Consider the following 21848-nt stretch of genomic DNA (forward strand, 5'->3'; position numbering starts at 1 on the left):
TCTTTTGAACTCTAGTTTGACCACACATGGATGTTTTCTCCATGTGACTGCTTTGAACATGAAGAAATGCAAATATAAAAAAGGCAATGGGCAGATGCAGCCAGCAGCAAACGATTCATGTGAAGGAACACTCTTTTCAGCAGCTATGATGGAAGAGCCATCACAGCTGCTGATGGAAGAACCAGAGACATTTCAAGTATGTGGCTGAAGACAGGCCATGCTCGCCACAAGCTTCATCCCATGTGCTACCTATTTCAAGTGAGGTATTTCAAATGAGTTCAATGGGATTTACTTCCAGGTAAGCATGCCTATGATCGCAGCCTTAAATTGGACTGTTACATACCACACACAGCATAGTAATGAAGCAGTCATTATGACAGATTTATTCCTTCCTTCTTTGATTTGTCTAATTCCCCTTCTGGTAATAATAACATGCCTAAGAGTTCCTTGGTATTTTTAAATCAGCTATATCATGTGAGGAGGAACTAAAAGAACAGGGCTTCTCAATGGCACATTTGTCCTTCCATTCAAGTCTAGTTTTTTTTTAAGTCTTGCAAAATGTCTTTATTGGCATACACTTTCAGAAACTTAGATTTTATGAAGTTTCAAATGTTTTAGCTATTGCATCATTTAAAAATATATATATATTGTTCTCTGTTATAAAAATGAATTTTGTAATAGATCGGGACAAGAATTCAAAACTTTCAATAGCTAGATGAATATCTGACTAAGGTTATTTCCGTGCAACTGTATCATCAATTGCTCAAATCGGCATGCTCCAAAGAATACTGCAGCTTTCCATGACAGAAAGGGCTACATGTCCATGACCTTTTCCTCTGTTCATAGAAGAAAGGAAATCCATAACTATACCAATCTCTACTGAAATGTGGAATTGTTGGTTGACAAGAGGCTTTTTAAAAAGTGAAAAGCAACTATTAAATTTATAAAATGAAGAATTACAAGAGCTGGCAGTCCTGCTAACATTGGCAGGACTGCAAATTCTTGTGATTCTTTATTTTGTAAATGTATTTGTTTCTTTTCACTTTTTTAAAAAAGCTTTAGAGTGTGCAATCACTGACTTTGTTCCAGAAAACCTAATGCACATTGCACAAATTGCATACATAATGAAAACCAGTTGCTGGAAGAGGAATGCTAAAATCTACAAGGAATAAGAGACCTAGAAGCACATTTGTGCACCTATCTAATCATCTGGTGTGGACCTTTATGTATTGCATTGTTGAAAGACTAATTTTAAAACAATTTACTTTGTAATTTCTATGGATGTGGACCTGGCTGCATTTGTGATTTATTACAGTGCTTCAAATCCACAAGGCAGCCCAATTTATTACAACTGATGTGCAAATATGACCATATTACCCTAAAAGTAAAAAAACAAAAAAAAATATATGTTGCCAACAGTTTAGAACACTTTAGCACCTATTTCAGTATAACAAAGACTGTCTTGATAAACACCTGAACAGTTATTATTAACAACCATTAATTTACAAAAACGTACCATCTGGTTAAATCAAAGCTACAAAATAATTAGAAACATATATTCTATAAGGACTGTATACTCTCTATGAATCTGTACAACATTTGGGCAATAAAACTGTATCTTTATAAAAATGTTTTAAAAAAATCATAGCTCCATTGAAGAAGAAGTAAGTACAAAGTGTTTTTGTTTCTTTTCTTTTAAATAATGTCCACTTTGAGGTAGTAAATTTTGTTCATTCATAAATCAGTTGGGGAGACTTTGGCTATGTATCCAACTCAGAGAATTGAAAAGTCGGAGTCCTCAGGTGTTCAGCAGCCTGTCTGTAAATACAATTGTCCCCATCAGGAAACGTCCTGGCCTTTCTGCAATCATCCTCAGACTCAGAATCGAAGTCCAGTGATTCATGAGGATGATGATGAGAGGCTTTGGGTTGCCAGACTGATGCCTGCTTGCAGCTTGGGAAGGAATCAAGCTGATGTCTCCATACAGGTTTCCCAAATGTTCCTGAAAGAATAGGAAAAAATCATGTCTAGTTTTCTACATATCAAAGATGGACAAAAGGACCCTCAAAAAACATTCCATATTCTGAACTTAGTTTCACCTTTGCATTATCACTTCATGATACAAGAAATGCTGAATTGTGATAGGTGCTAAAGTTTCTTTAAAAAAAAAAATCAACTTTCCTGGTCCACGAGTAAGGCTTCCTTATACATATCTCTAAGTCGACAGAGAACTTCGTGTGCATTTGGGTGCCTCAGACATGGCTCCTCAGGCTGATCAAACAACACCTCTGCCGGTCTCTGGAGACCCAACTTTGAATCCCCACTGGAAGCTTGCTGGGTGACCTTGGGCCAGTCGCTCTTTCTCAGCCTAATCCCTGAGCCAAGAGGAAACTTCTTCAGTGATGAAACAACTCATTTATCTTTTTGTGTTCTCTTTCCCTTGACAACTTAGTAAGAAAATCAGCTCCCATATATCATGACACAGGATTGCCTTTGACAGATCAGATCAGAATTTTTAGTATCAGGTGGGTTTATGTAATTTCTTGAAGGATGAAGAGGACATTACATGATCACCAAATTATACTGCTTCCAAATGTTTTGGTAGAACCCAAACAATAGTATATCAGTTTTCTGCTCACAAAAGTCATCTACAGCATTAACAATAGTTAAAAGCATACCCAGAAAAGTGCTACTTGTAGCAACAGAAGGCAGCTCCTGATTTCTGTTAAAGTTGCAGGTGTCCATGTTGAGATGTGAGTTTTTTATTTCACTTTCTTCATTTGAAGCGTAAACAGAAGCCAGCAATTTACCACTTGGAGTGTGCATTCCAGAAATGCTGATATACTGGTCAAAAAGATCTTCGGGTGGGTGTAGATACAGGCCACATTCCTTTTTCTTTAAGCAGCTGGAATCGTAAAGGTCTGCACACATGATTCTTTGCTCTGGGATACATCCTTAAATAAATAGATAACATTTGGGTTAGACTTGTAGAGCAGAAACTGTCATAAAGCATAAGAAAAGTAAAGCAATTTAAATTCACATGGAACATCGCTTACTTGGATGGTATACTTCGAATACATCTGGCCCACATATATTCCCTTTCAGATAACCACTTCCTGCAGTTCCCAGATAATGGCATAAAAAAGGATCAGTCACAGCTTCCACATCATTTTCACTGCAATTATCGATATGACAAATTCCTTGAGAATAGAGAATAGCACATATCAGTGGTTTCTTTTTATTCAAATTTTCTTCATAGATGATTTATTTTTTTAAAAAAAGTGTTTGTAGACAAACCTTTCATTAGATTTACAAAGCCTATTTAATATCAGAAATCCAACAACCTGTTTTGAGAAGGACTGGCCTACTGGTGTTTCGAGTCTTAGTAGCTCTCAGCTTTTTAAATTGTGGATGCAAGGACTGCTCAGCCTCTGTTTAATTTTGCTGCAACAGAGTAACATAGCTACCCCTCTGAATTTCATAAGTGCATGTAGAACTGGACATTCATTGGGACTTCTTAGGTTCTTGTCAAATCCTCCCAAACTTCCAAAAGGAGCTTGTTAATGGTGTGCCCAAACTTCTGATATGGAAAAAAATCTTAAAACTCCACTCTTTAAATTGGGCTTTTCATATAAACCCTCTATAGTCTAGATTACAGTATCTGCCTGGATCCAGTTACATGTTCCTTGTCTGTAGGTGTATGTTTATTTCATAAACACAAGGGTCTTCCCTCTGGGTTAATACTGAGCATGGGCATACGAAAAGGAAGACAGCCATACCAGAGGCATACTAGTAAAGTGCACAATAGCTGCCCTCCATCTTGCTTCCAATGGCAGTTTCTGCACTGCTGTCAACCTTTCATTCAGTGGCAGAGCTGAACATGGTTATGCACAGAAGAAACAGATAAACTAGCCTTCTCAAGAAGAATGGGTATCATTCTTGGTCACCAAGCAAGAGGCCTCAAGGAAGTTCAAGAAGGACCAGTGATTGCATGGTGAAGAAGAACCAGAACTCTAGCATTCATTTACTTTTCACAGACTTGTCTGTAAGCCCGGGTCTTAACAGTTCTCCAGTCTAATGTGATGCTATGTGTGGGATTATTTATACAATAGGTAAAATAGTGTCCCAATAGTCCCTTTGAGCCAAAAATCCTTGGTTGACAAATACCTCATCCACAAAACCTTAAAAAACAACAACTAGTGTTGATTCTCTCATTTACCAAGTCCCAAGCTCAGTAGACCAAATCCAGGAATGAAATCCCTCCTTGTTAGCTCCATTGTGAGTTAGGGACAAGTGAGTAAAAATGATGGTGGACAAATCTTTTTATTCAGGAGAGGGTGTTGCTGGTATTCCAGCCTAAACTTTTAAAAGGCAATACTGACCACCACTATTGCCATCTGGACAGTGTTGGAGAACCCCATACTGCAAATGTGAGCCTTACAATGGAAGTGCAGTGCTGCTGAGAACAGGCAGTACAGTTTTTCCTTAGTATTTGTTTGAGAGCACACCTAATCCATTCACACTTCCATCTTGTCCGGATTAAGTTTTATTTATTCAGTTGTATCCCAGGCTTTAGTGCAGTACATTTAAATAATGTGATACATACCATTGCTATCCCTTTGTTGTAAGAAATATCCTCCCACAGATGAGGTTGGTGAAACAAAATGATGTTGGCTTCCATTCTCTGATGACCCATACCCATCTTGTCTTTCAGCTAGAGTTCCTTGGGATGACAGATAGCTTGGAATGTCAGCAGGCAGATTTGTCTCATCTGTGATTAAGCAAACACACACAAAGGTATCAGTGTGTTTCAAGAGTCTTGGCACAAATTTTAAGCTAATAAGCTAATTATGAAAAACGATTCGCCTCAGAATTTCAGTCAGGAGACACAAATATTTCTGGAAGAAAAAATTCTTGAGGGTAACCACACACATAGATGAATGGGCTCTTTTAGTGCCAAGTTTCAGTTTACACACCTGTGTTTGTGATGCTGCAATCTTCATTTCTTCTCCTTGTGTGGTAGATGATGACCACCCACACAAGGGAAGTGCCCACCACACAGCAGACCACAGCTATGATCACAACACCCACTGTGGCCCATCCATCGTCATCCAAAGAAGGGGCAGTGTTCTGAGGAGAATCACAGGTAGGAGTGGGAATGACATTAAGGCGAATGTTGCCTCTCTCTGTCCCAAGTGTGTTAGACATTTCACACGTGTACTTCCCAGCATCTTCAAAGTCTGTGTCTACAATGATAAGTAACTGGTTTCCTGCAGCAAAGAAATGCTTTTCAGTCACTATTAAAGTGTTGTCATCCTTGGTCCAGTTCAGTCGAGGTGGAGGGCTACCACCAGCAATACATTGCAAGACTGCAGTTTCACCTTTTGTCACAGTTCGGTCCACCAAAGGCCGCAAAAATGAAGGTGTTTCTGAAATAAAGCAAAATGATTATTAGCAGTTATATTTAGTGATTCTGGAGATGCCAGTAAGGCTTTAACCATCTATATCAGCTAGCACTGAACACTGTCAAAGAAAACAAAAACGTGACATGCTGGGGCACCTGATCACTATCTGGCAGTCACATTTTATCTTACCTAATACAGTTAGTGTTGCATTAGCTGAAATACTCCCAGCAGTATTTTGAGCTGTGCAGCTGTAAACACCAGTATCCTCAATTTTGACATTCACGATGAAGAACACATCATCTTCAGGCATCACATGCATGCGTCTCTTGCGTGCTGCAGGGAAGTCTGTGCCACCATCTTTCTGCCAAGCAATCTGAGGAACTGGGTGACCCACCGCAGCACATTCTAGCCGCGCCGTTGCTCCTGCCCGAATGGTAATGTCCGTGGGCATCTTGGTAAATGAAGGCAGCACTACAGAAAAATACCAGAAATGAAAGCAGCTGCACAATCTATTCATTTTTTTCTTAATGAAATTTTTCTCCTTCAGTAATGTGAGCAATAATTTCCTATGTCAACAATAATTTCCTGTCTTCCGTTTTTTTAGTTTTTAAGGACAGTCTAGAAAAGATGCATTAAATCTGCAACTTCATGACTAATACTGTGTGTGCATTAATCTAATTTTTGTGACTATTGTGCATGTGAAATTATGTGTGTTCTCCATATGCCCACCCATTTCAAAATTAGTTAAAAGCACCTAAGCCAGGGATGGGGAACATGCGGCCCCCAAGGACATTTTCAGTGGCCCTTGGGAGCTCCAGGGCCCAGCAGCATAGGCGCAGCACAGCGCGGCCCTCCCTGAGGGTGTTCCTGGGGCCGCGGCGCCTCTTGGACCTCCTCTAGTCGACTGTTGGTCAGTGAGAGGAGGGGGAGGGGGAGGGATGCTTCCCCCAAGGCTGCCCCCTACAGTCGCGGCATGCAGGAATACTGTGACACACTGTAAGGCCCTCTCGCCGCCTGTCAAGCAGCGAGGGGGGGGGGAAGAGGCCGGTGGCTCCTGGCGGCGGAATATGCGCGCGGGAGCTGATCGGGCTTGGAGGGCCTTTTGTGGACTCGGGGTGGGAGGGCATGGAGGCTGGGGCCTGGCTGCGCTGGGCTGCGTGTGCTGCTGTGTGTGTGTGTTAGGGGAGGCGGGGAGCTGGAGCCCGGCAGGTGTGTGTGTGTGTGTGTGTGTGGGGGAAGGCTTTTCTCTCTGCCTCTTTTTCTGTCACTCTTTCTTTCTCCCCCTCGTCTCTTTCTTTGTCTGTCTCCTTCCATCCTTTTCTCCCCCTCCATTTCTCTGTTTTCCTTCCTTCCTCCCTTCCCTGAGGATAGGCTGCAGACTGAGCGCCCCTGGCACCTTGTTTGCTCGGGGCCCACCGCTGGCTGCCCTCCCGCCTGAGAAGGGGGAGGGAGGGGGAGCGGGGGTGCCCTCCAGGCCGTCGCTGCATGGCCTCCCCTGAAGTTGCCAACCTGGCAGCCCTAGCCTCTCCCCCCCTGCGCTGGGAGATCTACACCTGGTTATGGCCCCCGAATGATGTTATAAATGAGCAAATGGCCCTTGGCAGGAAAAAAGTTCCCCACCCCTGACCTAAGCACTGATTATCCAAATATTTTGGGCTAAAATCTTTGGATTAAATGTTTATCATGCCATATAGTGTAGCTTGAACATGCATTGCTTAAATCCCTTCTTCCTCATCTGCAAAAAGCTCTAGAAGTGGCTTCCATTAAAAAAAAATTAAAAATTCAATAATTACAATTGAATAATTGCAATAATTACAATTGAATAATTACAATAATTACACAATATGACAAAAAGGTTGTGTTTACTGTTACTGAGATGCTTACTGTTCACTGTAAGTTTAGCTTTGATGGAGTAGGATGAGCCAAAGTGATTTGAAATAACGCATTGGTATTTTCCTTCATTGCTGAATTCAATGTTGCATAGCCTCAGAATGGTGGTGTATTCCATCACTTCACCGCCTTGTGCCCTGAGATGTGCGTAATTCTCCATTTCGGCATCTTTCAGCAATTCACCGTCCTTCTTCCATGCAAAAGTCATTGGGGAATCGCTGCTGCTGGCAGCTGAACATATAAAACTTAAATTGGAACCTTTGATTGCTGATTGAGTTTCAGGCTGGACAGTTATCTGTGGCTTTGGAAAATCATCTGCAAATATAAAAAGGGCACAACATGAACTGCAAGACTAAAATCACCTTTTTTCCCAAACAGAAAAAAGGAGAAGGTGAATGACCAGATGTGTAAGCTTTCGATCAGGTCTGAAAAAGAAATAAGTATCTAGAAACAACAAATGCTATCTTGGAGTAACATAATGCAAGCTTTTCTAGGCAAACAGTTCAGGTGGCAACATTATGGATGGACGATGGTGGACCAAGTTCCGTTTAGACAGCAAGTGCTAGGATTGCATGACTGAATCGTCCCCTATGAAATATTCCTTGATCGAAAAAACAATCATGTCAGGGAGAAGGCTAGGTTAAAACCTTTGGCTCTGATTGCTACAGTTTCATGGAAGGGTATGTTTGTGAAAGACAGTGTAGTATAATGGTGAGACTGACATTGGGAAGACCCAGGTTCAAAGCCCTATTCAACTATGCATCTTAACTGGGTGGTTTGGGGCCAGACCTCCTTAGCCTAGCCTACATTACATGAACCCTATTCACATGTTACAGTAAACACACATACATCCCGCATGTACATGCGTACATCTGTAAGAAAGCACCAATGTGCACTCACTTTACAAATGTAACTGGGGACCAGTACCTGGGTAAATGTGCGGTTTCAATCACATGTTCTGCTGTACATGTGTTGAATGTAACATAAGAATTACTCAACACACACAGAAAGAGAAATCAAGAGTACACTGTACATGGATTTTACATGCAGTCAGCGTAATCTGTGAACAGGGCTAGAGTTATGAAGATCAATGGAAGAGAATCCTGAGTTCCTTGAAGTACAATGCAAGCCACTTTGGGTTCCCAGTGGGGACAAAAGCAGGGTATAAATGAAGTAAAAAAATAAAATAATAAATGGCAGGATAAAACTAAGTGACAGACAGCATATAATTCCTGCCTGCAGTCTAATCAAGGTACAATCAAGGAGCTGTTTTACTAATGATTGTTTTGCCTAAAGAGCCTCTTAGTTTAGTTTTGTGTTTAGATGCACTTTATAAAACGTATCTGAAGACAAGGGTACCATTCTTTCCAATGGGGGCATTCAGTCCTTTTATGCAGAATGAACCCAAAGCGCTGCTTCATTTCTGCATGCCCATCTCTACACACTGCATTTGCAGTAAGCTGAACAGCACAGAGGGGCTGGATGAGGGTATGGGAAGGGTGCACGGACCTTTCATTCCCATAATGGTTGGATGTGTTGCTTCTGCATGAGCTGAGGAATGGGGAGACGAGGACGTTGAATTGGTTTTTATTTGTTGAATTTCTCTACCACTTAAACAAGAACCAAACTGGCTTACAATCACCTTTTCTTCCCCTCCCCACAACAGACGCCCTGTGAGGAAGGTGGGGCTGAGAGAACTTTGAGAGCTGTGACTAGCCCAAGGTCACCCAGCTGGCTTCATGTGTACGAGTGGGGAAACCAACCCAGTTCACCAGATTAGTGTCTGCTACTCATGTGGAGGAGTGGGGAATCAAACCCAATTCTCCAAATCAGAGTCCGCTCCAAACCACCACTCTTAACCGCTACACCACACTGGCTCTCGAGTCCAGTAAGGGGAGTCTCTCCATGCATTGATGCTCTACCCTTTTGTGAGGAAAGGCTATGCCATGTCCTCTGATTAGTAAAGAATATTATTGCAATGTGCCCAATTAAATGTGTGTGTGTAAAGTGCCCTCAAGTCGCAGTCAACTTATGGCGACCCCTTTTTGGGGTTTTCATGGCAAGAGACTAACAGAGGTGGTTTGCCAGTGCTTTCCTCTGCACAGCAACCCTGGTATTCCTTGATGGTCTCCCATCCAAATACTAACCAGGGCTGACCCTGCTTAGCTTCTGAGATCTGACGAGATCAGGCTAGCCTGGGCCATCCAGGTCAGGGCGCCCAATTAAATACCTGCAATATAGACAGAGTAAGGCTGTCCCCATACTGTTTACCTCCATATCGGCAAACAGTTTTGCTTAGAGGGCCATTCTAGCACCAAAACTAAAGCTAGTTTGCACTTCTCCAAAATGGCCCCAGTTGCCACTGATGCAATCAATAGTATTTCCCTACTTCTTTTTGCTTTGGTGTTTACACGTCTGCCCTTGGATGGCAGTTTTGGCCTAGAAGATTTCAGTTGCTGATCTCTACATACCATATAATGATTGTATGCACCAAGTGTACTCAACAGTCTGCCCTGACCTGTATGGCCCTGGCTAGCTTGATCCTGTCAGATCTCAGAAGCTAAGAAGGTCTGCCTGAATTAGTACTTGGATGTGAGACCACCAAAGAAGTCCAGGATTGCTATGCAAGGGTAGACAATGGCAAGCCACCTCTGTCCATCTCTTGCCTTGAAAACCCTATAAGGGGTTGCCCCTAAGCGGGCTGTGATTGGACAGCACTTTCCACCACCACCACCATCACTCATAGATCAGTGAGATTATTATTCTATATTTAGAGAGTGGAGCAGGTTTAAACACTCATTTCCAGTTTATTTTGAGAAAGTACCTTGCTTACTGAAATTTATCATCTTTTGATAGTTGGGAGCAGTGCAAATTGCATCTGTTGTGAATTATAATGGCAAGAAAACATAAGCACACACTTTTATCTTTGTTAATATACTCTTCTTGGGGGTTTCTCAGCTTCTTTTTCTTCCCCAGTCTCTAAACTGGCATGCTGAATTAGCTTCTAAAAACCAAACATACACAACAAGTTGCTTTCATTAAGTTTAGAGAGGCATTGCGGTATTTTTTTTCTCCTGCTGTGCAATCATTATAATGAATGCAAGGATGGGTATTTGAATTATGATCATTCAAATGTAAGATCTGAGAATTAAGTAGCACACTATTTCTAGACTGCAAATATATCTTTAAGCGACACTTCCCATTGAGATGTTAAAGCGATAACTGGGATACAAAGATCAAAAAATGTTTATTCAATTCAGTAAATTTGCTCGGCTCACTAAAGAAAACTGAATTTCAGCCTATTTCTGGGAGACGCTGTGCAATAAGATTAATTCAAATAGTAACTCTCTCAATTAGACACTGGGGATTTATTTTTTAAACTACCAAGAAGCCATATTGTGCAGATGTTATAACAGATATAATATTACGGTGGCTGTGATATACGGCATTTTTGATGCTCAGCTGCTGAGTATCTTAACAGAAAATAAGACTCTCTTTTCTAAAAGAGATGTTTGTGATTCAGGCCCAAACTCAGTGTGACACCTGTTTCTTTAAGAGGCTAAAAGCAACAACAGAGGAGTCAATCTAGACAAATCTATACCTGCTCCCATCACAGAGCTGCCGTTTGCTCTCTGGGGTAAAGCATACAAATAACTGTTGTTCCAAACCAGGGAGCAAATAGCAACTTTCAAGGGCGGGGGGAATTGCATCCGCAATTACAGTATGTTACTTCAGTATTTTCTTTAATTTCTTGTGGATAATAGGACCTCCTTGTCCCTCCTAGGAAGGAAATCCATGTTTGTATCTCAGAAAGCATTTGTAAAGAAAAACATCAGACTGTAACCTGGGAGAACGTACAGAGGTTTCTTATCGACAGTTATCTGTGCAGTCAGACAGAATAGGTCTTATGCCTGCCAGGCTATCCCAGGGAATATTCTAGAGCAGTCAGAGGGATATCTATCCCTCCTGTTCCCTTTCCCTGAGAGAATTCTTCTAGCTGTCTGTGCACGACTCTTCACGGGGGGAGGGAGGGAATGCCTTCACAGTTGCTGAGGACAGCTATGCATTCTAAGATACAAGTAAAGATGTTAATGGATTTTGTAACAACTCTGGTTTGATTTGAAAGTTACAGTTCGTTTTATGATTGCCCACACTCAGGACAAAACTACAGTCATCATTTTCCCCTGAGCATATTAACAAAATCTGATAGAAACCGTCTTTTGAGGAAGCAGGCCAAGAATCCAAGCTCCCTGCTTAAAAGTTGAAAATGTTCCCAAGAGGGAATGCAAAACCCCACAGACCATAAAAAAGAAATACTATCTTAAAGATGGGAATATTGTCTTGGACTGAACTTCTGTAAAGCTCCTCAAGAACTTCTTGACTTTTGTTCAGTTCACATCTTTATATATTAAAGAAGAAGGAGAGTTGGTTTTCATATGCTGACTTCACCTTTCAAGGAGGATCAAACTGGCTTACAATCTCCTTCCCTTCCTCTCCCCCCAACAGACACCTTGTGAGGTAGGTGGGGCTGAGAGAGTTCTGAGAGAGCTGTGACTAGTCCAAGGTCACCCAGCAGGCTGCATGTGTAGGAGTGGGGAAATCAACCGAGTTCACCAGATTGGAGTCCACCACTCATGTGGAGGAGTGGGGAAACAAACCCAGTTCTCCAGATTAGAGTCCACTGCTCCTAGCCACTATACCATGCGGATATTTTTGCATTCAACTAAGAACATGAAGTATGCAACAGTCTAAACATATCAAACTATGCCAGTGTACTTAGAACAGTGCTTACCATATTTTAAACCTAACTGCATATACATATGCCACCACAAACCACTGTTCTTTCTTTTGTACACACTGCATAAGAATCTGAGTCAGTAAAACGTCACTCCCCCATCTCAAATGAAACCATCAAATCTAAATATCTGCAGGTCAGAGCTCATATGCAGTGGAAAGAGTATTTTAACAGACGTATTTAGGTAGAAGACATAGAGCTTGTTAAAGCTTTCCTACAACAATCTCCTGCTGAAATATTCTGAATTGAATTTTTTAAAAGGGCTGTTTTAACTCACCACACACAAAGCCATCAAGGCTGACAGCAAAAACATTTCTTCCTTTCAGTATCTGAGGGTGGGCACAAGTGGCATTTACAAAACTCTGGAAGTTATTATCTACCAGCCATTCTGGCAGCCATTTCAACTGGCAATCGCACAAAAGGCTTGATGTGTTTAGATACCTAGGACAAAAAGAGAGAGAAGAACATCCAGTTCATAGGAAACAGACCTTCCTGACTTCGGAGAAGTCAACTTTAATGCATTAAAACTGACACAGTGGAATATGAAGGTGCACAAGTCATTTCTTTACTTTCTTCCTGGCAATGCTGGGAGTTCTGTGAATGGAGCTCCCAGCACTTTCTTTAAATATCACTCATGGGGCAGAAGGACAATTCCTACCACAGTGCAAGAGGAGGGGGATAAGCCTCCCCCTCTCAGTTTTCAGATCTGAAAATGATCCTGGAGTGAAATATAGCACTTATTCCCAGAAACATTACCCATAAATTACTTTCAAAACTTAAATTGTAACGTACTTAACACTGAAATGCAGTCCTACTTATAAGATGGAACATGGATCTGCTAATGTGCCCTCTGAGAGTGCACACAGGGGTGCCTGCTTACTCTGTTTTGATTTTACTCCTAGGAGTGAATCCAGTGAGTGGAAATCAAGAAGCGGAAAGTTCTCGGTGTAGAACTGTCCTGCATTGTAAAAAAGCTTAATCTGTTGTGTCAATAATGCTGCCATTTTATGAACAGACAGGGGACGGATGAAAAAGATAATAAAAAGATACTAAGAAAATATTGTAGGGGATGTAAGATTATATATGCACCAAAATAGGAGTTTTTCATAACTGGCACCCCAAGTAACATTCTTATTTTTATTAATTGTTAAAAGTATATATCTCATTTCCACCTGTGCCCCCTACCTGTGGATACTTAAATCCACAGATAGGGCACACACTCACCCCAAATAGATGTTTCTTCAAACTTGGTGTATTTCTTAAAAAAAAACAAAAACCCACAAACAACAGGGAGTTCAAATTCTTACCTGTTGAAGTGGCAACAGCCGCCGCAGGGGGCCATGCTGGGCATGGAGCGGTTTCAGGTGAGCCATATGGTAAGCACACTCACCCAGAGTGGCTTCGGAAGGCAAGTCCTCCCCCCCACACAGTCCTGCTCTCGCCAGTTCACCTGAAGTCACTCCAGGTGAGTGAGCAAGGCCTACTGCCTGCTCTCGTGGCTTGCCTGAAGCTGGTCTGGGTGGGTGAGGCCTCTCCCCCCACAGCCGCACTCTCTTTTGTTGAAAAAGACCCAGCTGCGTCAGCCTCCAGGCCAGGCCAAAGTGGCAGCAAACCCCAGGAGCCAAGCTGGGTCCAGACATGGCAGTGGCAGACACCAGAAACGGCTCCCAGGCTGTGCTTCCGCCACAGCAGTGGGCCCCTGGGGCTGCTCTGGGCTCTATGGTAAGTGGTGGGCCTCCACTTCTTTTCATCTAATGCTGAAAGCAGCTTACATTTCACGACGCTACCTGAGTGCACAGGTCACTGCAGTTACATAACCCAATTCAAAGCTGCACAGAGCACAGACTCAGTGCATAATAGGCTCGTGGTATTATCCTCTCCATAGGACCTGAATAAGATCCTCACATTGGATGTAAGCAAGCTGTCAGACCTTCGTGCCTGGATTGCATATACAAAAATGGTATTTGAAATTCTGTCCAGTGCAGGTAGGTGAGCTGGGAACAACGGTGGTCCACTGTACTCTGGACACTTGCTTTAGGTAGATGTATAAAGGAAATAAGAAAACTGGCAATTGCTTCTTTTTTAAAGGATTAAACTTGCATATGTAACTTGTTGAACATGACTTTCAAGAAGCATCATTGCTTTTGTTATAGCTCTCTCATCCATGATAAGGCATCTTTAAAGAGTTAATCTACACCTTTTAATGATATGTCCCTGTGCCATGGGGAAAACTGCAACAGGTACAGTTTTGCAATTACACCATAATACATGCAGAGATATTATTGCTGCTTATCTTACTAAGTTTGAAGCATATGGAGACCATATAGAGGGAACACAGAAACACTTACAGTTCTTTAAGTTTCTTCATTTGTGAAAATGTGTTTCCTTGTACTGACATGATTGCATTGTTACTTAGATCTCTGAAGAAATAAAACACACACATATAAACCTAGTTAGTTCAAATTCTTGAAGCTGGTTTTCAAAAAGGCAAAAAATAAGGAGGCAGCATTTAAAAACACTAGCATGTTGACATTCCTTAAATTATAGCACTTTCAGCATATAAGCTAAGTAGAAAGTATTTATTAGGGGAATTCTATGTACAGATTAAGTGGTACCTCCCTATAGTCAGTTACTGCAGTTGTTTGTTTTAGCCATTTTTAGTTAAATATGACGTGCAACTACTTACAGGTGTTCAAGCGCATCCAGACCAGAAAATGCTTTCTTAGTAATTGATCTAATCCTGTTTCCTTGGAGCAGCCTGGAAATATAAATGCATAATATTTAACAGATGCAAAGCAGGAGGTGAAGCATTTTTGGACCCTGCCAAGAAAGTTTCTTACAAATGCTTTTTAGGCACTTTAATGGAAGCCAAGGCATTTAGCCCCTCACCATCGCAAGTCATTTCATCTCCAAAACACATACACTTGCCCTGTTTTAATAACTAGATATATGAAGGCATGCCCAAGGATGATTAATATGTACAATTTGGTAAAACAATTATTTTGGGACTATATGTCAATCACAACTGTGCATTTTGGGGGAGGGAAACATTTTTGCATTCTACCTGAGTCACCCACTGGACGCTGGGTTGGCTCATCAAACACTGCCCTTGGGCACTGGCTTTTAATAACACAATTCCATTTTCTACTACGAAGTATTTTTTTGTCCTCTACGAAAACTTTTTCAAGACTGATTGTATGACACTCTGTGTAGTTCAGAGATAATAGCATAAGAATGGTTCATGCACTGGACTTCCTTTAAGAAAAGGGAAAACGAATCCCATCAAAGAACCAGTTGTAAAATTAAGGTGAGTCCTAATAGCAATTCTGAAACCATCCTAGCATCTCTAGACTTTTTTTTAGGATTTAATAGTGTGCAGTGATTTTGATTCTTTTTCACCTCCACCTTGGCAATTTTCACCTTGGCAATATTCAGAGCCTAGTCATTCTATCTAACCACCATCAGTTAAATAAAGTAGATAGGTTTTATTACTGAGTTTTAACTGACTTTATGTTTTAATATTGCAGTCTGGTAGGGAAAAGGGTCTTTAAAAAATAAACTTGGTGAGCACGTGACTGCCTATAGGCCAATTCCACCTTACAGGTAGCTAGCCACTTGTCACTAACAGTTCCATAACCCTCACCCTGCCTCTGTTCTGCTCCTTTTTATTTCCTTTACCTCTTAATCTCCTAACTTGTGGACTTTTGAAGCCTCTTTTTGCTTACTGTTATTATTTAGCTCATGGCAGAATTTAGCCTAGGTCTACAATTAATATTCTAAGCTTTACATTTGCAGATACAATGGAAAGTTGTACTTACAACCATCTAAGTTTGTCAAGTCCAGAGAAAGCACCATTCATATCTTCAATTGTCCATGAGATTTCATTATTTTTAAGATCTCTGTTTAGAAAGAGGAGGGAAAAAACTAAGACCCACTACTAAAAACTGAACAAAGAGTACATTTTTAAATCACAAAAGTTTGTGAATCATTTTGTACAGTACTACCCTATTGGCTGCACAGAAAAGCCCTCTTGAATAATTCAGTTTTGAATTGTTTGTGGAAAGCCAGAAGAGTGGGAGCCTTCCTGACCTCCTCAGGCAGACCATTCCACAAGGTGGGGGCTACAACAGAGACGGCATGTGTAGAGGCAGTTGTTGGTTTTGCCCATTTGCAGGTTGGTACCTGCAGAAGATCCTGTTCAGATGACTGAAGCTGTCATGGCGGAGCATTGAGGAAGATATGGTCTTGCAGATATGAGTGTCCAAGGCCCTGAAGGGCTTTTTATGTGATAGGGAATATTTTAAATTGAGCCCAGTAACTGATGGATAGCCAGTGGAGTGACTGCAGAATGGGAGTAAAATGCATGCTCCATCTACCTCCCGATAATAGTCGAGCTGTGGCATTCTGCACCAGCTGGAGTTTCCGAATTGGGTTTGAGAGGAGACCAATATATAAGACTTCTATCACATCACTAGGAAATTTGGATAAGAATATATATAGATGTGTACCATCTGCATATTGATGACAGCCAACCCCCAAAATGATGAATGATTTGGCCTAAGAGCTTACTTTAAAATTGAAGAGCATGGGGGATAGGATTGCACCCTGTGGGACCCCATAGGGTAGGTTCCACACTGATGACTGGGGACAAGTTTCCAATTGCAATTCTTTGGGTCTGGACTGTGAAGAATGATTTGAACCAGTCCAACACATAACCCCTGATACCAACTTCTGCCTCCAGGTGCCTAAACAGGATGGCATGGTCCACTGTGTCAAAGGCAGCAGATAAACCCAATAGGAGCACCAAGGAGACCTGACCTTTGTTTACATTTAGATGGAGGTCATGTGGGAAGGACAGAGAGTTTTTTGGGGGGAAGAAGCAGGAAACAGCCTGAGACTGGAGACAAGCAGGAAAATGACACATGAACACATGAAGCTGCCTTATACTGAATCAGACCCTTGGTCCATCAAAGTCAGTACTGTTAACTCTGACCGGCAGCGGCTCTCCAGGGTCTCAGGCAGGGGTCTTTCACATCATCTACTTGCCTAGTCCCTTTAACTGGAGATGCCAGAGATTGAACCTGGAACCTTCTGCATGCCAAGCAGATGCTCTACCACTGAGCCACGCCCCCTCCCATGACATTTACAGAAGAAGAAGGTCTAGGCCCATGCCCCTGTCTAGCTTTCCATAATTTGCCCCCAAGAGGAACTCCCTCTCTTCTTTTACACCAGACATTGCACATTCCAAAAAATCATGAGCATTTTATCCTTTAGAAGCTACTACGAAACTATGAAACTTACAGTATTTGTAAACTGGACAGTCCCCTGAAGGCACAGTCAGCAATGTAGCTCACTTTGTTGTTCCCAATGTTCAGTCTCACTAGCAGGCTTAAGCCTACAAAGCTTGAGTCCTCTAATCTTGATAAATGATTATAAGTTAAGTCTCTGCAAGATTGAGAAGAGGGGAAAAAAGGTTATTTTCATTAGTGTGACTAAGACATTTAAATCCAAATTAAATCCTTGAATTTTTTCAGTATAATTATTTTAAATATAGCTCTGTATGTTATATCCCATTACTTGTAATATTACTGCTGAATGATATTTCTTTAAATTAAAAAAAAATCACAATTGCCAAACAGAGCAAAATGGCCACAAAGAAGGGAAGGAAGCCCAGTTGGCTTCAGTATCTCACAACAGAAATACAGTTGCATGGAACACAGAACACAAAAAGCTGTTGTCAACTTGGAAACTTTATTATAAAAAAACTCACATATTGATAGTAAGTGGTTTATGCTTTGGCTGAAAACTGGATAGACTAAATAGTAATAATAATAATAATAAAAAACAAATAATAATAAAAGTCCTTACAGCTCACTGAGTTTCTGGCAGAACTCCCAGGCATCAGGGCTGATCCTACTGATAGCATTTTGGCTCAGATGAAGCTGCTGCAACATCCGCAGGCCATAAAGCCAGCCCTTGGTAATCTCCGTTAGGTTGTTATGGTCCAGCTGCCTAGACGAACAAAAAAACCCAGAATGATTAAAAGGCTTCATATGCAAGCAACTTTTTTAAAAGGTCTGGGATTCTTGACCCTTGATAAGACAGGGGCTCCTTCTTCTTTAAACAGAAGCCAACTGATTTTGTGTGTGTGTTTCCTTTTAATTTACAGGCCTGGAGACTGAAATATTTGTATACTGTTAACATAGTTTCTTTCTATGTATTCAAAACAAGCATTGATGATGTAATTCAAAATGGTTCTTCCTAAAGAATATGGAGAAGCAGATACTTACAGTATTTCCATGTTGCTTAATCCCCAGAAAGCTCCATCCATGAGTCTAACTAGCCCATTTCTCTGTATTCGTAAAGATTTCAAAGCAGAAAGGCCTTGGAAAGTAAGACCATCTATCATTTTAATTTTGTTGCGGTTCATCTCTCTGCAAAACAACAACAAATCTTGCTAAAATAAAATAAACTCACACTTTCTCACCCTTAAACATTAGGACTTCTCTTTGATCTCTGGTTACCCATCTGATCCAAGTTCTACCAAAGTTGCCCCATAGCCTTGCTGTGTTCAACTTCCCACAAATACTGTTAAAACCTTTGCCTGCCCTTTGACCATTATCCTTCTATACTTTTAGAATGGTCTGTGCTCTTCCTAACACCTTGCAGAATGCCTCTACTACCCTTGCTAGGATTACTTTCTCTTTCCTTGTAAGCCATTAGACTATATCTTTTTGATCAGGGGTCAGCAAACTCATTAGTCAAAAGAGCCAAATATCAACAGTACAACGATTGAGATTTCTTTTGAGAGCCACATTTCTTAAACTTAAACTATATAGGTAGGTACACTGTTTATTAACTTAATAAACTTTAATTAAAGTTTTAAGTCTTAATTAAACTATAGGTACATTGAATAAAACTTGATATTATACTTAATAGTGATCTTATGTATTGATAAAAATTAAATTGTAAGTCCCTGCCATTTCCCCCTCCCCATCCGGAGTCCTCGTCTGGAGGCCTGGTCTACCGCCATAAAAGCCTATTGGTAGACCTGGCCTCCGGCTGAGTCCCATTGGGAGGCCAGGTCTACCCACTGGCTTTCTTGGCAGTAGACCTGGCCTCCGGAGGCCCATAGAAGCCAATTGGTGGACCTGGACTCTGAAGGGGGACTTTTTCCCCTCCTCGGAGTCCACGTCTACCGCCAAGAAAGCCAGTGGGTAGACATGGCCTCTGAGGAGGGGAAAAAGTAAGTAAGGTATCCATAAAATTAAATCATGACAATGACTGACAAACACTTAATGTGAACAATGTGAGCAAACTTTTCTCTAGATTCACAGACGCAGTAAACACATGAGAACATAAGAAAGGTCGTGCTGGATCAGACCAAGGCCCTTCAAGTCCAGCAGTCTGTTCCCACAGTGGTCAACCAGGTGCCTCCAGGAAGCCCACCAGCAAGACCAGTGCAGCATCATTGTCCTGCCTGCGTTCCTTTCACCTGATATAATGGGCTTGCTCCTCTGATCCTGGAGAGAATAGGCATGCATCATGACTAGTATCCATTTTGATTAGTAGCCATGGATAGCCCTCTCCTCCATGAACAGGTCCACTCCCCTCTGCGTGCGCGCAGAGCCCGGACGGGGCAGGGAAGGGATGCCAGGCTCTCCTCCGCCGCGACGTGCAGCCCTGATCCTCCACCGAAGGAAGCCAGCCCCCCCCCTGCGCCCTCCACGCCCGGGGAAGGTGGCTTCTCTCAGGTGGGCGGCCGCGATTCTGCATCCCAGAGCCGCACTCAAGGGGCCAAAGAGCCGCATGCGGCTCTCAAGCCGCAGTTTGCCTACCCCTGTTTTTGATACATCACAAAAACACCATGAACCATGATAGTACATTGGCACTGCAAGGTCATTGTTCCAGGTGCAGCAAGATAATATCAATACAAAAATTCAGAGCAAGAATGCAACCCAAGTATTGGGTCTCTTTTCTTTCTACGGGCAGAAAGCTTTATGTGGTTGCTGTGGAAAAGTGATGTACAAGCACTGCCAAAGGCCTTCAAGATTAATCTAAAACAATTCAGTGCACTCACAGATGTTGCAAATGGGAGAGTTTAAACATCTTCTGTGGGATGAATGCAATCCGGTTCTTATTCAGCTTCAGTACTTGAAGTGTGCTGGATAAGTTGTCAAAAGTGCCTGGTTCTAGGGAAACGATCCTATTACTGTTGATATGCCTGTGGAAAACAATGACATTTGGAAAGTTAAGATGTTTGGAAAGTTAACACAGTATCATGCCCTCATTACCTGTTAGCTGCAATGCACAACTTAACAACTTAATCACTGCTTTAACAACCTCCCATCAGTGGCTCAGTGGCAATTGCAAAGCACACGGTTCAGATCCATTCCATCAACTACTATGGGTCTCAGAAGACAGGCGGAATCAACCATGCTGACCTGACAAATTCAGCTCAAATAGATTCTCAAAGATTGAAAGATGTTCTTACAAATCAAGTGTAAGTTCAGACCAACCGACATTTATCATTTTACAGTTTTGACTGTCATTTCTAGCAGCCTAAAACATACATTGCAGGACTCTGTGCAACTTACAGGAACACCTAAAAAGCTAAATCGGAAAAATGTATACAAGAATTTCAGAAACAAGTTCATCAATTGCAAGCCAGAAGAAAATACTCTATATTAGAACTGAAAGCATTAATCAATCAATTGGTGTAATTTACAGAGCATATGATGGCAGAGGATTTTAAATAAATAATCTACAATCAACAGTGTCACCTGATAACATTACAGAACAACTGCAGATAGTTCTTGATTCATTTAATACATGTGTTGCTCTATGCAGACATTTGTTTTGCAGTAAGTGCTGGTGCTGTCCTGATCTGCCACTGTTCTTCTAATCTCCAAGCATTAAATGTTGTATCTGCATAAGGCTTATCAATATATCATAAAACAGAATGGACAAATCATGTGGTTTGAGCCTAGACATAGTTCTAGCCTACATGTGTAGGTCCATAGGCATATATAATATCTATTGTGTGGCCATTGATTGTACCAGGAGAATGGCGGCCAGCACTAGGAATGGATTATTGGACAAAACATGTCTTATTTAACTAAGGGAAATTATTTTTACACTACTTTTAAAGTATTGCATATCTTTAAGTCCTGTATTACTTGAATTAGTCAAGTAAATAAACTGTTCAAAAACTAAAGAAAATTGTCTTAACATTTTCTGGATAACCGGACAAACATTATATTAAGCAAAATGTAACTTACAGGTACTTGAGTGGCAGAGGAGGAAACAATGCCATTGTAAGCGCAGAAATATGGTTGTCGCTCAAATCTAAAGTTTCTAAAGATTGAAATGGTCTCAGTTGTTCAGGCAAGATGTCAGAAATCTTGTTACCTGTCCTAAATTAGAAATCAGCAGTTAAATATCAATTTCTAGAACATTATGTTTTTTATCATGGCACTTTTTAAAAAACTTCGTTATGAAAATATCTTTATAAGAATGCAGACATATGCATGAAACATGCTTTTTATGATACTGTACACACCTAAAATTACTAGGTGGGGTTCTTTTTTATTTTAAGAAAAGATCATTCCCAGCCTGTGAGCCTTGAATCTAAAATCAACTGGTCAAATAGAAAGGCAAGGAATCAGATGTGGAAAAGGGGACAGGAAAACAAAGGGAGATATTGAAAAACAAGAATAGTATTTGTGGAAGATAAACAGAGTGAGTTTTTTCAGTGA

At 41.3% G+C, this 21848-nt stretch overlaps 1 protein-coding gene across 1 annotated transcript in view; it reads right to left on the bottom strand.

Annotated features, from left to right (window-relative positions):
• Nucleotides 1-1734: 1734 nt before the first annotated feature.
• LRIG3 (leucine rich repeats and immunoglobulin like domains 3) overlaps nucleotides 1735-21848 on the bottom strand; it is a 57213-nt gene continuing 37099 nt past the window's right edge. Inside the window, exons 4-19 of the mRNA XM_056846501.1 lie at nucleotides 21372-21506; nucleotides 20171-20314; nucleotides 18381-18524; nucleotides 17959-18102; nucleotides 17392-17535; nucleotides 15909-15989; nucleotides 14777-14848; nucleotides 14439-14510; nucleotides 12368-12531; nucleotides 7290-7610; nucleotides 5595-5876; nucleotides 4977-5429; nucleotides 4607-4771; nucleotides 3057-3200; nucleotides 2679-2954; nucleotides 1735-2002 (exon numbers count right to left, since the gene is read on the bottom strand). Coding sequence (XP_056702479.1) covers nucleotides 1761-2002; nucleotides 2679-2954; nucleotides 3057-3200; nucleotides 4607-4771; nucleotides 4977-5429; nucleotides 5595-5876; nucleotides 7290-7610; nucleotides 12368-12531; nucleotides 14439-14510; nucleotides 14777-14848; nucleotides 15909-15989; nucleotides 17392-17535; nucleotides 17959-18102; nucleotides 18381-18524; nucleotides 20171-20314; nucleotides 21372-21506 — 2983 coding nt within the window. The 3' untranslated portion in view covers nucleotides 1735-1760. The remainder of the gene's footprint in view (nucleotides 2003-2678; nucleotides 2955-3056; nucleotides 3201-4606; nucleotides 4772-4976; nucleotides 5430-5594; nucleotides 5877-7289; nucleotides 7611-12367; nucleotides 12532-14438; nucleotides 14511-14776; nucleotides 14849-15908; nucleotides 15990-17391; nucleotides 17536-17958; nucleotides 18103-18380; nucleotides 18525-20170; nucleotides 20315-21371; nucleotides 21507-21848) is intronic.

The sequence above is a fragment of the Euleptes europaea genome, chromosome 3 (assembly GCF_029931775.1).
Source record: "Euleptes europaea isolate rEulEur1 chromosome 3, rEulEur1.hap1, whole genome shotgun sequence".
NCBI lineage: Eukaryota > Metazoa > Chordata > Lepidosauria > Squamata > Sphaerodactylidae > Euleptes > Euleptes europaea.